The following is a 16,179-nucleotide window of genomic DNA, read 5'->3' as shown; positions in this document are numbered from 1 at the left end:
CGGCTCGTTGGTCTAGGGGCATGATTCTCGCTTAGGGTGCGAGAGGTCCCGGGTTCAATTCCCGGACGAGCCCACTTTTTGTTCTTTCGCATGAACATTCTTGGCTTTACTGCAAAATGGTCTAAAACTGATTCTCTGTGTCTTTTGTTTTTCGAAATACTTTCTTCGTGGCATGATTAATTTTTTATAGAAAAAAAATCGAACTTTAAATAACATTTAACTGAAATCAAGTTATAGGCAACATAGATTGTTTGTTTCGTTTAGACTCCCAATTTAGTAACTCAAATTTAAATTATTAGTTAACCAAATTAGTGGCCTTTCTCTTATATTCATGTGCATTTGTTATTTTGGTATGCACATGCATATTTCATTTTTTTTCCATCAAATGAATACTATTGTTTATGCCACAAAAAGAAAACAAATACAATAAATCATAATTTAGTTTGGTCATCAACAATATTAAAAAATAGGTTTTCATTCATTCCATATTTCACATTCAAACAGAAAACAGTGAGTTATTTGTAAATCAACATTTTATTAGATGCATATAGGATTTAAAAATACTATTAGGTGTATGTTATAAAAATGTTTTTTTTTTTATTGAATATTTTGCAGTAGATGGGTTTTGAGTTATTTTGTAACTATGTTACTAAGTATGCATCTATCCTGCCATTTTTACAATAGTTTTTGTTGTTAATATCAAACGTAGATGACCATTTCATGTACATACATACCTATGTATCATTAATTAGCTGATTTTTTATTTTGTAATTTCATTGGTACTGTAAAATACTTTATTTTAGCTGGAATTAGTTTTCGCTGAAAAGACTTTTTGGGTTTTTGTTTGGAATTTATTTTCACTGATTTTTGACAAGTTGAATGTAAAATATAAGAGAAAAGGGTAAATTTGCTGGGTTTTATTTTCACTGAAACATTCCTTAGCGAAAATAAAGCATTTTACAGTATTAAAATTCTCTAAATAAAACCATATGAACATGTAGGATAAAAATATAACTCATTGTTTCTCTGTTTAAATACCAGTGAAAATAAATGGTTTTACAGTATTGGTATTGCTTCATAAGCATGCATCCACAAATTACAATTCCAATCTTTCAAAAATATTTCAGAAACTTTCATAGGCAGCCTAAGTTTTTGTTAAAATGCTGTCTTTTCTGGGAAAAAACGTTATTTTTTTTGATAAAAATTTAGTCATTTCCACCAAATTTAGCCCAAACAAAATCTATTTTTTTGTTGGTTTCCAGAGAAAGATGAACATGTCAGGAATTTTGGGTGGCAAGTCATGTATACCTTTTCTATGCAAATTGTGAAATTTCAAACTTTTTGAAAAACAAAAAATAAAAAATTGAAGAATGAACCATTTATTGATGGGGGGGGGGGGTATTTTGACAAGTACAGAAGCAAACATAGTACAGTGAATATTAAAGTGGAGTTTAATTTATTTACACATTATTCTCATTGCGATGACAATGAAAAATTCACATATGGAATTGTAGACAATAGATTGCTCAGTACTACAGGGCTAAAAGGTGCACAAGGACAACCTTACACCCCCATCATCAGGCAGGTGGAAAAACCCAAAGTTTCTACTGAATATGGAGTGTAACACGAATAATTTTTTATTCAAAGAACGTTTAGGAACATAAAACATCAGGATTTGAAAGACAAAAGGAAATAAAAAATTGTTTCGTTCTGAGATATCACTAAAATTAGTACAGTGACAACTTTGTTGGGGGTTATTTTTCTTTTTTTGTTTTCCAATAATTTGGTAGAAATCAGAACAGGTCATTTCAAACCTAAACACATTTAATACACTCCATGTATAATTCACAACAGATTATATTATATTACACAGATTTCAGCAATGCCTACAGAAAAAAAAAATAGAAATACATATTCAGGCTTTTGTTAAATGACAGATTTACAAAAAAAAAAATACAAATTTTGAAAGGTCTACCTACATAGTGTGCTTGCCAACAAAATTACCAGTACGTGAGCAAACTTGACTAACCTAAGTAAAATTTTTACATTACTTTTTTTAACATACAAGTAAAAAGTTCAAATGAAAAGTGGAAATGAATTATTCCACGATATTTAATGTTTAAATAAATTTGTACTTTGATCTGCAAAGGGAGCAATTTCAACAAATTTTCACTTTGAAATTGGTTCAAATGCTACCGATATAATCAGAGATTACTTGTCACCATTTTACTAATTTTCTAAATCAGTCCAACATCCTCAGGGGTGGGGGGTGGTTGCATGTGTGCAGACAGCACAGCCATATTGGTTAACATGAGGAAATAACATGGTTATTTACATTTGTAAGGGTATTAGAGACAGATATATTTGTTTTATCAGTATAGCAAATGGTACATTAAATGATGTCAAACATCCAGTACTGTAAAATACTATACTATATATATATTATATACTATACATATAGATACATGTTTATTTTAGAGGTCAATGATTTCTAGGATAATCATTTGGTGCATGGAGTAAGAACAATTTGACACTACCGGTATATAAGAAAATGACAGATTACATGTCTTTATGTTGTCCCTTACAAGAGGTAATGCACACAAGTGAAATGCACCCTGGGAGTACCATCATGCATGTGGTGGGCTTTACCATAATCTCAGAGTTAACCCTGTTCACCACCAGTCAACTGTACTGTATTATATTCAGTTTAATATTATTCAAAATCGATTTTTAGGGAATATTACAGGGGGGGGGGGACTGGCTAGTAATAGTCACACAATAATATGAACCTAAAAAAGTTCACACATACAATAGTACCATACAATATATCAGTAATATCTATAAAATCAGTTACCGTGTTTCGGTGGAGCACAAGAAGTATTGAAAGGGACAATAACATGCTTAGATTGGTAATGTTTTATTGGTACATGTATAATAATGAGAATCTATTTTCTGAATAAGAGTTCTTAGTACATTTGATCACAAAAAATTTGCCCATCAGCAGCACATTAAAGTAAAATATACTTATTTCTGATTAATTTGGGATGTATAGCTGCCAAAGCAGACTCTCAAACCATGTGAAACATGGCAAGTAAATTTAATCAATCAAAGTGTTATACAAAAGTAATATTTCCTTTGAAAAAAAAAAAAGACGCATTATGTCTTGAAAGTGATTATTAACACATTGGCAAGCATACATGTACATGTACAAAGCATATCCTCTCAATAACAAAGAGTAAATTATGTCGCTGCCAGTGAGCTATAATACAAAGATAGTGCTCTTCTGAATTCAAAAATCAAGCAAAGGTCTCGTCCCTTGACGTACCAAACACACCTTCTTAAGGCAAGCTGCTCAAAGCATTCAACAAGTGAAAAAGAGTAATGTTACACTCGACTAGCCAGTACCGTAAATCAATTTTATCAGACATACACGCATGATTGCACATGCTGAAGACATTAGAAAGAGACACACCTTTCAAATACCAGATATCAATGTGTGGTTACGACATGAATAGTATAAAATATGAGCTTGGGAGTCAAATCAGTTACAGCTAGGAATGAAAATAGCTCAAGGAAGTAATTTAAAACGACTCCCAGAATACTTTGAGGTTTTCAACTATAATTCACTGAAAAATACTCACTGGAGAAAAACATTTCAATTTTCAAAAACTAAAATTAAAAATTAATAATTATAAATTTGTAAGTGTACATTACTATTATTGCATTTGATGTTAATATGATTTTTAACAGAAATACAATATTACATACAACTTTCACGATTATGTCATTGACAAAAGTGACTACAGAATGTTTTATTAGTTCATATTTTAAATGTTTCATGGTAATTGTATGTTCTGTGATGAGAAATACTAACATTGAAGAATCATGGTATATTTGACCCATTGCCAATTCAACTTTCCACAATCATGTTTTAGAATATGGTTGCTAGTTCAACATTGTGCATTAGTTTTCATACTGATCCAAGTTGTTGAAAGAATGGCACTCAAAGGGGTAAAAATCTCTCAAGAAATTTTGCAGACAGTGAGCAGGTGGGAAAATAAATGTGCAGGCTGTCTGCAGTAAAATAGAAGGAAATCATGAAGGAGGAAAAGATTTACTTCATTTCATTTGATATAAGCGCACACATGATTTCAAGCATTTTAATTTTACTTGAATGACACTTTTTGAAGAATTTTTTCTCACCAAAATGTTGGTGTAATATTTTCCCTCTTTAAAACTTCTATTCTATTTTGGAAAGAATGTGATACTGTTGATTGTTTTTAATCAACTCATTCGGTGTATGGAGAAAGTGACACAGCTTTTTTAAGGTTGAAAAGGTGTCTGTAACTGACATTGGCTTTCAAAGTGAGAACATTTTTTTTCGTAAATTTCATGCATTTGGGGAAATGCTCTATGATGTCATACATTTTTTTCCGTAAATTTCATGCATTTGGGGAAATGCTCTATGATGTCATACATAGCTTAGCCAATCACATTATGAATCAAGTGTTTGATTTAAAATAAATAAAATATGCTAAAAGTCGTACATGTATGTGAAGATATGAACCGTATTGCCTGAAAAAGCACTGTCGTACTTGGGGGTTTTGGTACAGCGACCGTCAATGTGTCTGATGGCTTTCTGCACGTCACATCGACGGTATGGCGATCCTGTGCCAATATAATTGTAGTCACAGCACCATTTTGGACCACCTTTCATCATCAACGTATCAAACTTTTGTTGATTTTTCATACAATCGGTTCAAAATCTGTGGCTTTTCTTATCAATTTTGCTCTGCACCTGCAAGCAATGACAAATTGGGTCAGTTTGGTCCAAAATTAACAATGACCATGATTCGATTTTTGTCAGGAAATGTGTTTTATACTGAAATGGTCGATCGGTGTAGCATGTTGGAAAGGAAACATTTACCAGTTTGCCCAAGGTTGGCAGGTCAGTTTATGGAAATGTTTCAACAGAAAATCAAGAGAATATTTCAAACCAAATAAACAAAATTTGACATAGCTCACAATTTTCATTGAAAATTCAGATTTGAGAAATTCAAAAATGTGAAATAATTGATTAGGATTATTTTTCGTGGTAGACCAGGTAGAAATCAAAACACTAACAATAAAAGCCACTCCTTACCAACGATTTCCCCAGAATTATCATGTATATTTGGACCCAAATGACATAAATTGACATTGCCGTTCAGTTTCACTAAAAACTTCAAAACATTAAACTAAGAAGCTGATTACAGTACAGTTGAAAAATGGTGGTGAAAGGGTTCCTCTCACAGTTTGAGATTTTGTATCCATACATAAACAAGAATAGATAATAGGACATCGTTATGTAAATTAGCAACATCATTTCCCTCTTCATAATGATGTTCGTCAAATGATTGAAACATGCATTACGAACTTATCGAGCGAGAATTAGGTGGTTCTAACTTTTGACGACTGAGCCACTGTCCTCTTTGCCTTTATATTTCGTCTTCCCATGTGAAAAAGGTACGTATCTGTATTTGATCATGTGCTACAACAAAAAACAAACAAACATTATTACAATCCCATGTTTACACCAAAATATAGTTTTATGTTATTTATTCGGCCAGTATTTATCAGACTGATGCATGTTACCCACTTATACCATCATTTCCTGTCAACAGACTCAGGGCCCTTTCACAGAGTCGTAAATGAGAGACAACGCAACGCAAACATATTCGTGCATTGAGAGGAATACTTCAGTTGTACTGCAGTGTAACTCGTTGGGGTAAAAGATTATAGAAGTAAAGTCAAGATTTGACAAGTTTATATCACCAATAGAAATGTCAGAATTGCCATTTATGCACCATCAAAATAAATAAACCAAATTTTAGGCAATACTAACAAAATTAGCAAAAAATACACAATAACAATTCCCTTGTACACCTACGTGTACAATCAGTGCTGTAAAATCTGTATCAGAAGCTGCGACTTCTATGATATAATGCATCAGAATGGATGCGACTTTTATTAGAGTATCTAGACACATGACAAATGGTGATTATTTGGTTCTCAATTGTTCAAAAAGAATAAATGAAGCTTCTATAATCAGGTATGCAGCTTTTACGGTAAGTGCAAACATTTATATTATCTAATTTTCCTAATTTTGAGACTCAATATTTCGTACATTTATAAAGCTGTTATTTGATGATATTTCAATCAAATTCACCCACACGTGTACAATACTCAATGAGCAGATTATCGACTCACCTTGATTTGCCTCTTCATTGTTATACAAAATAGTGTTATGAAATAAACTACCAAAATTGGCCAAAATACTGGAACATTAAATAATTCAAAGAATGTACAACCAAACGCTACAACAATTGCTTTTGTGGCAGAATACCTAGAGGTGAGAAAACAAAATTAAAGAATATTACAACAGACTCTTACTTTTCCTGGTTGCAAAACATTACTTAACCAGAAAACATTTATTTGATGCACTCTATTTAGATCATTTTGACAGAATTACATTGGTAATCGGATTCATGCTTGTATCATGCTGAACATTAAACAGAAGAGAGTGCCAAGACGGCTACATGTCACTGTAGTCAAAAGCTGACCTAATTTTTTATGTTTGGTAACATTTCTGTGGGCATTTATCATATGAGCTGAACTTTTACTTCATATCTTATTTTTTATAAAATACAACGACAACAACGACGACAACAACGCCGGACACAAATTTTCCCTTAATATACCTTTCCCTTCCATCTTTGATGGTACGGGCAAGGTAATGATATACTAAACAATGAATAATACATATTCGGAAAAATATGTATTGGATTGAGGAGTAAAATAATTCCAATTGCAGAAAGTGATTTAACCTTTTCACTACCAGTTCCCTCTATCTCAAATACACAACATGGTCCTTTTTATAATCTGCACTTTCCTTCAGAAGATTTGGACAAAATAGCCAAATCTTTTGAGTAAAATCTAAAAAATTACTTAAATTTTGCCAACAGGCTCTAAAATTAGGGTTCATTTCCAGAAATATTTATGAATATAAAAAAAAATGTCAAGAAAAATTAAGGAGAGAAAGTTTGGTGGTGAAAAGTTCAAGAAGCCTCTAGCACAACACCAATAGCAGTAATCAGTCAAGGCTTGGACAATGCTGTCTTTACTTACCAAAATTTAAATTCTGGTAATCTTCTAATGAAAGGTCTGAACTCTTCATTTATTTTTGTAGGTAGTGATGGCCCATCGTCTGAAAGAGGAAAACATACAGAGATTATGTTAGTGTCACAAATACAGTAAAATATTCAATTTTAGCTGGAATTAATTTTCGCTGAAAAGAGTATTTGGGTTTATTCTGTGGAGTTTATTTCCACTGGTTTATGATGAGTTGAATGTAAAATATGGGAAAAATTGTTCAAGTTATGTACATCGAGTTACGAAAACATCAAGTTACAAAAACGACCATGCCAATATTTTAGAAACCACAACAACTTTTGAGAATCCACGCCCTAATTGTAACTCGATGTTCAATTAACAGTTAACCAAACTTACGAGTTACGAGAAACATAAAATGCTGGATTTTATTTTCACTGAATCACCCCTTCAGCGAAAATAGCGAAAATAAATTCAAAGCGAAAATAAAGAATTTTACATTAACAGAACCTAAACGGTTAAAGTGACATTATCCAAAAGGCAATGTCTGCTAGTAGAACATCTGGATTTTGTAACACTCAATGTGGTCAGTGTACAGTGCGATGCAGCCATGGCACTGTCGTCAGAACTGCACATGTTTGCATTCTACCGTTTTGCCTGTTGGTATGCAATTCAGCATTTATTCAAATGCAGTAAACGTACAAATTATGGCATGGTAACATTTCCCATTACGAATTCCCCTCAAAATAGTAGACAGGACTCACTGTGAACGACAAAAGTATGATAATTTGGACAAAATGTATCTATAGATGGTTTTGGGGTGGTGGCTTTTAAGTCACACATCTGGGATTGAAGTCCTCCCCGAGATCAAATATCTCAGTCTGCATCCTTGACATTATATAACCGTTCAGACTATATTTCTCTGGAGAGTCAGGTCAGGTTTTATCCTATACATCACACTATGTAATAGTCTCAAAAAGCTTCATAAATGTCCTCAGAGAGCAGCAATGGGGTGGTGGTCGATGCGCCACACATGTGCGACATTTGTGTTGATAAACATTGATTTTCCCACAATGGAATGCACTCTAATGAAATCACGAGTACGAGTTTTGAACTGGGACGACTTTCACTAATTACTGCCACTGTCGACACGTTCCAATCACCAAAAAAAAACAAATAACTAGGTAATTAAAGCTCTCAGTTTGTCCTTGTTGGTCTGCACAACAAATAAAGTTACCATCTTTGTTTATACCAGACCCATATCTCGCTCGCACATACGTGGCGCAACGACCATTGCCCTTAATTCTGTGACAAGATTGCTTATACGAAACTTTGGCGGTTTTCATGATGTATTTTTATCTTACCTGGATCGTCCATCATTGCTGGATCAATCTTGGGTGAAAGAAAGGCTATAAATAAATTTAGATGATATATTCCCAATGCATATGTGACTATGTACCAACCCTGTCAAATTTAAAGAAATTTATTGAGTTAGAAAAGTTACATTTAAATTTTGTACATGTAGTGTTATGCATGAGGGCTTTTCAATGGGTGATCCACCAAGTAACCTTACACAGATTCACAAGTGTGACTTACAAATGACAAAGAACTTTGGTACATGTATATGCAAATAAGTCGTGTCACATTTTAGTTGTGTTGGGCTTACAGCATATTACAACACTAATAGCGATACTAGAAATTAATTCATTCTATTTGGCGAAAAATAACAGATACAATTTATATTTCTCAGTACACAAATCAGGTGGTGTTCATAGAGGGAAACTGTCCATAAGGCAACTGCTAAATTTTCAATTCCAGAATTGTTCAATGACAATCAGAGACTAAATTTCACGAAAGTCGCTTCCCTGTCAGTGACATTCAAGAAATTTGCCCTGGAAATTATCAGATGCCATACGTTGTATTTAATTTTTCTCCTGTCTGAATATAGTGAGCTTGAAAAACAATTTAATATTGTTATAGAGTTTGTAATTTGGTAAAATGAAATTCACATTTTATAGACAAAATAAGAATAAAAATGAGGAAAACCAGGGGCCACAACATTTTTGTTTATGGCGAAGTTACCTATGCAGTCACATACAAATACAAGTTATATAGAAGATAATATTTGGTAATCATAGTCCTAAATAACTATTAAAAATAGCTAACTTTACATTGGTTCTACAGTTCGTCGACTGGATGATCGGTTTGCTGAGCATCTACGGCAAACTAGACAGAAAAATCGTTATTATCCGGTTTCACTTCATTTTAATTCTAGTGGACATAATATTACAGATATGTCTATTTCTGGTGTATGTGTTGTCAATGGCAACGAAAATCAGCTCAGGCGTGTCGAGGAGGAAACTATATTCCGCCTTGGAACTAAAGAACCCCATGGTATTAAACAGTTCAACTCATTTGTTGAGCTCACTACCTAAGGCGCGTTATTTGTTCTATTGTGGAATTTTTTGTGATTTTAACTTATAGTTCATGCGCGTTCTTACGTTCCTATGTTCTACCTGTACGTTATAACACTTTCTTCTATGCTATCGATAAAGAGCCATTGCTCGAAACGTCTTTTTTTTTATCTATTTTTAATAGTTATTTAGGACTACGATTACCAAATATTATCTTCTATATATCATATTTATCAGTCCGAGCAGCGTTTATTTATTTATAAACTACTATTACAAGTACAAGTTAATTTTGTTCTCTTGAAGACAGACCTCCCAAGCAGTCAACAAGCTGACACCACTTGAATTTTGTGATTCCATTTTGAAACCTACAAAATTAGCCATGTTAGAGGGCGCACTTTTCGGCACTGAGCAATGTTGGAAAACAAGGACAAATTTTCAAGAATCTATACATATCAGAAAATTCCTTTGACTTCAAAAGCATTAGCAAATGAAATTAAACAAAGAAGCTTTTATTTCATTAGACAAAAACTCTCAGGAAGTCAGTGGAAATCGTGAACTTTGTAATAGTGAAAATTTCTCTGGTAAAGAGCCCCTCACCCGTAACTGAACTGAAAATCTTTGAGATATATATTGACAATTCATGCATGTATGCATTAATGTCAACACATTAAAGTGGCCAGATTGTCACCTGTGCACACGCGAGAATTAAGTCCCAAGCGTCGACAACAATGCACGCTAAAAACACAAAGGCTCATGGGTAGACACTTGTTTGTAAACAACAACACGCTATGGCAGACTGCTGCATACGTAAGTGATGACCAACTTATTATCTCACAACATAACTTCAACATACCAGTACAACCAAGGACGGAATAGCATTTACATTGCATTGTAAGCAGCAAGTCTAGAGATATTAATATTAGTTAATATTCACCACACGTCTCATTTCAGTTGCACTTTCTAATTTCATAGGATTCATAATTAGTACAATGCAAAACCACAATGCAGTCCCCTTATTGCTATACATAACAAGCAATCTTACAGTCAGTGTGTGTGCATGAAAAACCATAAATATCCTAATTTAGAAATCATTCTCCAAACATTTAAATTTTTCCTGGTGCCTGTACATTATTATAATCACAGTTGAATAACTATCACTAATCTCAAAAACATGGATTACAATACCGCGATCATTTGCTACTAAGCAATGCATTTGTGAAATTTCTTCCTGACTATACTTTTTATTACTAACAAAATTGGTATTTGTTGTTATCATCATTTTGTTTGACTGTAAACTTTCAATTGTTCATGATGTCTTTTTCAGAATCAAATTAAAGCGAGGGAGTCGTCACCTGCGCATGCATCAGATAGCCATAGCGTGTCATTGTTTACAAACCAGCGTCTACCCATAAGCCTTTGCGCGTATTTAGCGTGTGTTATCGTCGCTTGGGATTCAATTCCCGCGCATGCACAGGTGACGACCCTCCCACTTTAAAGCTTTTAACTTTTGTCTGATGTCTAAATAGATGATTTTCACTTTGAGATCTTTATATTGTGTGAAAGGTGCGGACCAATCATCTGCCACATTTGATTTTTAACTTTAAAATATATAAGGAAATATGGTGATACTTCAAAACTGACACTCATCAAATGCGTATAAGCCCATTATTAAGCATGGAAATACCAAAAATATATTTTCAAAATTGTTTAATTCAATGAGATGTTTGGCCATTACTGCGACGCTATGATCTTGGTTTGTCTTGTTTTAAGTTTGATTTCGAGTGCAATCTCACAATGAGCAGAAGATGATGATGAAAATGATGCTAAAATTAGAATATTTACTGTAGTCAGGTTTTCAGTCGTCAAATGTATTATTGATATTCTACTCACCTTAAGAAAATAAACTCTAAATGCGTAACATAAAAATATCAAGAAAGTAGCAACCCATCTCGCTATAGTGTATGGGGTCCATGCATCCAAACAACCTTGGTATTTCTAAAAATAATGGTGGAAATTCTTGTTTGTTACAAAAACGAAGATCAACATTTGTAGCAAGCTATAATAGCGTTCATTTGTATTTGCTATATTGGTGTCTAAGAGAAGTTCTGAGAATTATTCAGACGGTCAGTCAGCAAGATGGTTCAAACTTTGCAAAACACTTGCCTTTTGTTTTGTAATAGACTTGCAGTGCAATTTGACTAATCTTGTGCGAGGTGTCATTCACTATTTTATGGGGATCGTCAACGTGATGATTTGCTCATCTAGTACGTATTCAATAACTACTAGTATCCTTCATTTCTTGAGTATCTTCATTGCATATGATTCAAAATCAAAATAACCTGTTTGTGTACTCTAGAGAACTCGTATCATTTTTAAAAAAATATTCCAAACTGTGTCTGTGTCAATGAAACGGTGCCATCAAGTCTAGATTGGACAAACACTGAAAAAGTCATCTTGCTAACCGACTGTCCGAATAAATCTCTGAGTGGCTTTAATAAAAATGCACACTACATATATATATACATGTATATATTTATATATACATACTGGATAATTGTACACAGAACTGCCATTTATATTGAGCTTTTTGAGTAGTACCCTCAGATACTTGTAGATTAGCTTCTCGTGCAGATCACATTCTGTGATTTCTCTCATTTTCAGTACATACATGAGCATAACACTACTTACCTGACCAAGTCTGGTAAAAATCCTACTAAAAAAGGATGGTTGTGCCGGACCAGAATCATCCATCTTCCCAGTGTCTTATGAAGTCATGTACAGGAATCCTACCACAAAGAAGAATAGACAAAAAAGACAATAAGAAATACACAAACAGAACTATTAAGTACAGAATGTGTGTTGGTTTTCAGTTTCACTCGTATAATCTACATCATTTATGTAAAATGTTTTACATCAATCACATCTTGTATTAACTCTTTCAAACATATTTTTTTTAATCAAAATTATGGTATAAAATTTAGTTATTTTTTTATAAATAACTTTTCTTTGCCCAAGGGCAATGATCAATTTTTTTTTTTAGAATGTACATGTATGGTGTCAAAAATATCACTTGTTACAAAAAATGGCAAAAATATTCATCAAATTTAGAGAATTAAAAACACTACCACAAATCTCAGAGAGGTCTACTAAATGTACATACATGTATACACCAAGTACACGTATCAAGGCAATCAGACTTGCGGTTTTCAAGAAGTCGAAAATGTAAAAAGTTGACACAGCAACAACGGACAATCAGTAATATGCCTAGCTCTGCTTGACAAAGTCTACAGCATAGCTAATAAATACTCAAAAATGTTGTATAAAAACCGAAATTGTGGAAAAATTTGCCATTTAAGATGTTAAAAATACAGTTCAACAAATATTTTGCAAAAAACATGGCGGTACATTATATAATATATAAACCTCAATGCTAATACTGTAGAATACTTTATTTTCGCTTGGAATTTATCTACGCTATTTTCGCTGAAGGGATGATTCCGTGAAAATAAAATCCAGTGAATATACTTTTTTTCCTACATTTCACATTAAACTCATCAAACATCAGTGAAAATAAAATCTATAAAAAATGCCCAAAAAGCCTTTTCAGCGAAAATTAATTCCAGCGAAAATAAAGTATTCCACAGTAGTAGCATAATAAATGTACAGTATTCTCCCAGGAGCCAACCTCCAGGACTTTAAGAAAACAAATGAATGTATTAACAAGATAACCTATTATTAAAACCTGTGTAAAGAAAGGATGTCAAAGATGCTAGTAGGATAATTAGTTTCCTGACCCATTTTATAATTTCATGTACATACTGTACAATGCTAAACTTTTGCTGTTGCTAGAAACGTTCAAGATTCTATGGCTTTTGGGAAAAATTCTTGGAACTCACTGATACTCTTATGACAACATTTCTTGATTTTCACAGACTCACCAATAATGGAGAAAATTTGTCTCATGAAATTAATACAGTAATCATCAAAGCTTTATGTAAAACTACCCCATATACACTGGTACATTACATATTTATATTGCATAAAATATAAATGTTTGTACAGTGCATATGGAAATGATGCAAATTGCAGATTTCAAGCAAAGTCTGCAATATGACTGTTAGAATCCAGTTTAATTAAGCGTAGTTACATCACGAGAAGCAATCTGCTTAAAGAAAGAAAGCTGTGGTCACTGGGAAACACACCTCTAAATCTGATCAACTACCTATTGGTAAATTGTGTTCAACTTATCAGAACTTGTGCTACAGGCAGTTTTCTAGAACACAATTGTCTATTTTAGTAAGTCTAATTGGTTGGCAGGTAGAGCTTCCACCTACATCATATTTAATACATAACTTGCTGACACTGTTTTTTCTCATTTATTTTGGCTATGCATGGAGGATTTTAAATAAAGTATATTTTCTGACAGAAAAACAAGAATCTACTACTAATACTGTAAAATGACTAATTTTCACTAGGTTTAAATTTCGCTGATTTACCATTTCAGGCATATTCAGTGGGTTTTAAATTCACAGTTATATCATTTAGATAATGTGTTCTATGCTCAATTTTACATATTCACTGGGTTTTAATTTAGCACATTTTCCAGTCAGCGAAATAAGCAAAATTAAAATCCAGTGAATAATTAACCCCTTTACAGTAACTGAGAAGGGTATATTACATCATACATGTACAATCAACATAGCACTTGTACTTCTGTTTGCAGTCTCAATTTGTATCTCTAAAGAAAAAAGATGGGTGGTGGAAATGTTGGTGAGTTCCATAAATAACAGTCAATGGATATACAAAAATGTGCCATATTACTTTAGTTGTAATTTGCTGATAGCAAATAATTGGCTGCTTTTTTGAATAATTTAACAGTTTTCTACAAGCGTCAATACTTGATCGTCACAAAATAATACAGGAGGCAGTGATAGAAATTACATGGATTTTGCAAATTGGTAAATGAAACTTTGTTTAATAGTAAAATTCCCAAAATAACCAAAATAACAAGCATTGCAAATTCAACACATTGCAGACACAATATGAATTCAAATAGTTACTATATCATGTAAACAACACTATTTCCAAACGCCGAATCAAATTCTACTTCAATATTCAAAAGACAAACAGAAGGTCACAGTAGAATACATTTCCACAAAGCCAGTGTTGAAGACAGACGAGTAAAAATATTACTCTTTAATGTATTGTATGCAAATTAAAATAAAATGTACGTACTGTGGAATACTTTATTTTCGCTTAGAATCAATTTTCACTATTTTTGCTGAAGGAATGTTTCAGTGAAAATAAAATCCAGCGAATATACTGATGTTTCTATATTTTACATTTAACTTAACAAAAATCAGTGAAAATAAATTCAATACAAAACACCCCAAAACACTTTTCATTGAAAATTAATTCCAGTTAAAATAAAGTATTTTACAGTACCGGTATATATAATACATGGTATATATTTCTAGATCATATTCACACATCTACATGTACCATCATACACCAGTATTAAATTAAATCACTATGCAGGCATCAGTAAATAATAAGTACTTTCCATAGCCATCTTTAAAATGGTGCAATATAATTCTATTCTATGTAACTAAATTTAACACCGATTTTCACCAGATACGTTTACTTCATATACAATTATACCAAACATGAATCCTTATCCAAGTGTATATTACACTAACATTAATAATTCTAAATGTACAGATTATTATACTTATATTATGAACTATAGTATAACAGTTATAGGTCAAATTGTAAGTGTACTACATGTACTTTGTCGCACAAAGTACAATAAATTTGACATTGATTTATTTTATTGCTACATGCAGCTTAGTAAATAATAGAGCAGAAAATATTAAATCTCGGAAATCAGGAATGAAGATTTTACTGAAAAAAAGAGAAATATATAATTCAACAAAACTGCGTATATAAATTAATCTTTTCGTGAAATGTAAACGATCGAATTTCACGATAACACACATACTGTTTAGATGATCGAATCTTATCTTAGTAGAGACCATTGTCGCCGGTCACGCCATATTTACCTGTAAATTGCAGTGGCTTTTGATTTAGGTCACTAACCCACCCAAACTGAGAATTATTAGCAATATACTGTACATACGAGATCAACATGTACCTGTTAGATGTAAGGCGTTCACGTGTGACTTAAAGCAGGGGGTTTTAAAGCAACGTCAACGTTAGAGCGTGAATATGAGTCACAAATTGCATGAAATCCCCCGTCAGTCATGCAGCTCGCGTATCACTCGCACGGTTAGCTCAAATGCGATCAGGTGTCTCTCGAATCCGGAAGTGGATAGTGAACCCAGGGGCCTGGGAAGCACGCGATAGCAGATACGTGACTTTCAACACGCATACAATGTTCAACTGTCAGAAACCAATTCACCGCGAAATATAATTAAGATAAGCCCATATGTCACCAAAACAAGCGATTTTTCAAAGAGACTTACCGGCGAAGTGCTACAAAGATGGCGGCCACGTTGCACTATCCTCGATCCAAAATATATTAATTTAACGTTCTGTTGTACGCAATTAAGACAATTATTTTAAGATCTCTCGTCAATTTTTATCTAATTAAGTC

The 16,179-nt window shown here is 33.0% G+C and overlaps 1 protein-coding gene and 1 non-coding gene across 5 annotated transcripts; one reads left to right on the top strand and one right to left on the bottom strand.

Annotated features, from left to right (window-relative positions):
- Position 1: 1 nt before the first annotated feature.
- TRNAP-AGG (transfer RNA proline (anticodon AGG)) lies at positions 2–73 on the top strand. The gene has a single exon. It is a non-coding gene; the product is annotated as a tRNA-Pro (tRNA).
- Positions 74–1,428: 1,355 nt separating this feature from the next.
- On the bottom strand, positions 1,429–16,084 carry LOC100368190 (protein RER1-like). 4 transcript variants are annotated; one of them, XM_085490551.1, is made up of 8 exons: positions 16,049–16,084; positions 12,252–12,349; positions 11,454–11,558; positions 8,514–8,613; positions 7,168–7,246; positions 6,250–6,385; positions 5,417–5,530; positions 1,429–4,798 (listed from the first exon to the last, which is right to left on the bottom strand). In XM_085490551.1, the coding sequence occupies exons 2-7, from the start codon at positions 12,312–12,314 to the stop codon at positions 5,441–5,443; spliced, it is 573 nt and encodes a 190-aa protein (XP_085346677.1). In that variant the 5' UTR covers positions 12,315–12,349; positions 16,049–16,084; the 3' UTR covers positions 1,429–4,798; positions 5,417–5,440. The 4 variants fall into 4 exon arrangements, with proteins under 4 accessions (XP_085346677.1, XP_085346675.1, XP_006819210.1 ...); XM_085490549.1 differs by having other exon boundaries at positions 5,446–5,530; XM_006819147.3 differs by lacking the exon at positions 16,049–16,084 and adding an exon at positions 15,718–16,031 and having other exon boundaries at positions 5,446–5,530.
- Positions 16,085–16,179: the final 95 nt, after the last annotated feature.

Source organism: Saccoglossus kowalevskii, chromosome 15, assembly GCF_978046115.1.
Source record: "Saccoglossus kowalevskii chromosome 15, keSacKowa6.1, whole genome shotgun sequence".
Classification (NCBI taxonomy): domain Eukaryota; kingdom Metazoa; phylum Hemichordata; class Enteropneusta; family Harrimaniidae; genus Saccoglossus; species Saccoglossus kowalevskii.
Note: the sequence above shows the minus strand (reverse complement) of the source record. Positions and strands in the feature narration are given on the sequence as shown.

What these genes read in the sequence shown, in the direction of transcription:
- LOC100368190 (XM_085490549.1), bottom strand. Translation starts at nt 12,314, where the DNA reads ATGGATGATTCTGGTCCGGCACAACCATCCTTTTTTAGTAGGATTTTT. An exon ending in TTAGAGTTTATTTTCTTAAG is followed by an intron (nt 8,614 to 11,453) that starts GTGAGTAGAATA and finishes TAAATTTGACAG; the next exon opens with GGTTGGTACATAGTCACATA. An exon ending in AGCAATGATGGACGATCCAG is followed by an intron (nt 7,247 to 8,513) that starts GTAAGATAAAAA and finishes TTCCTCTTTCAG; the next exon opens with ACGATGGGCCATCACTACCT.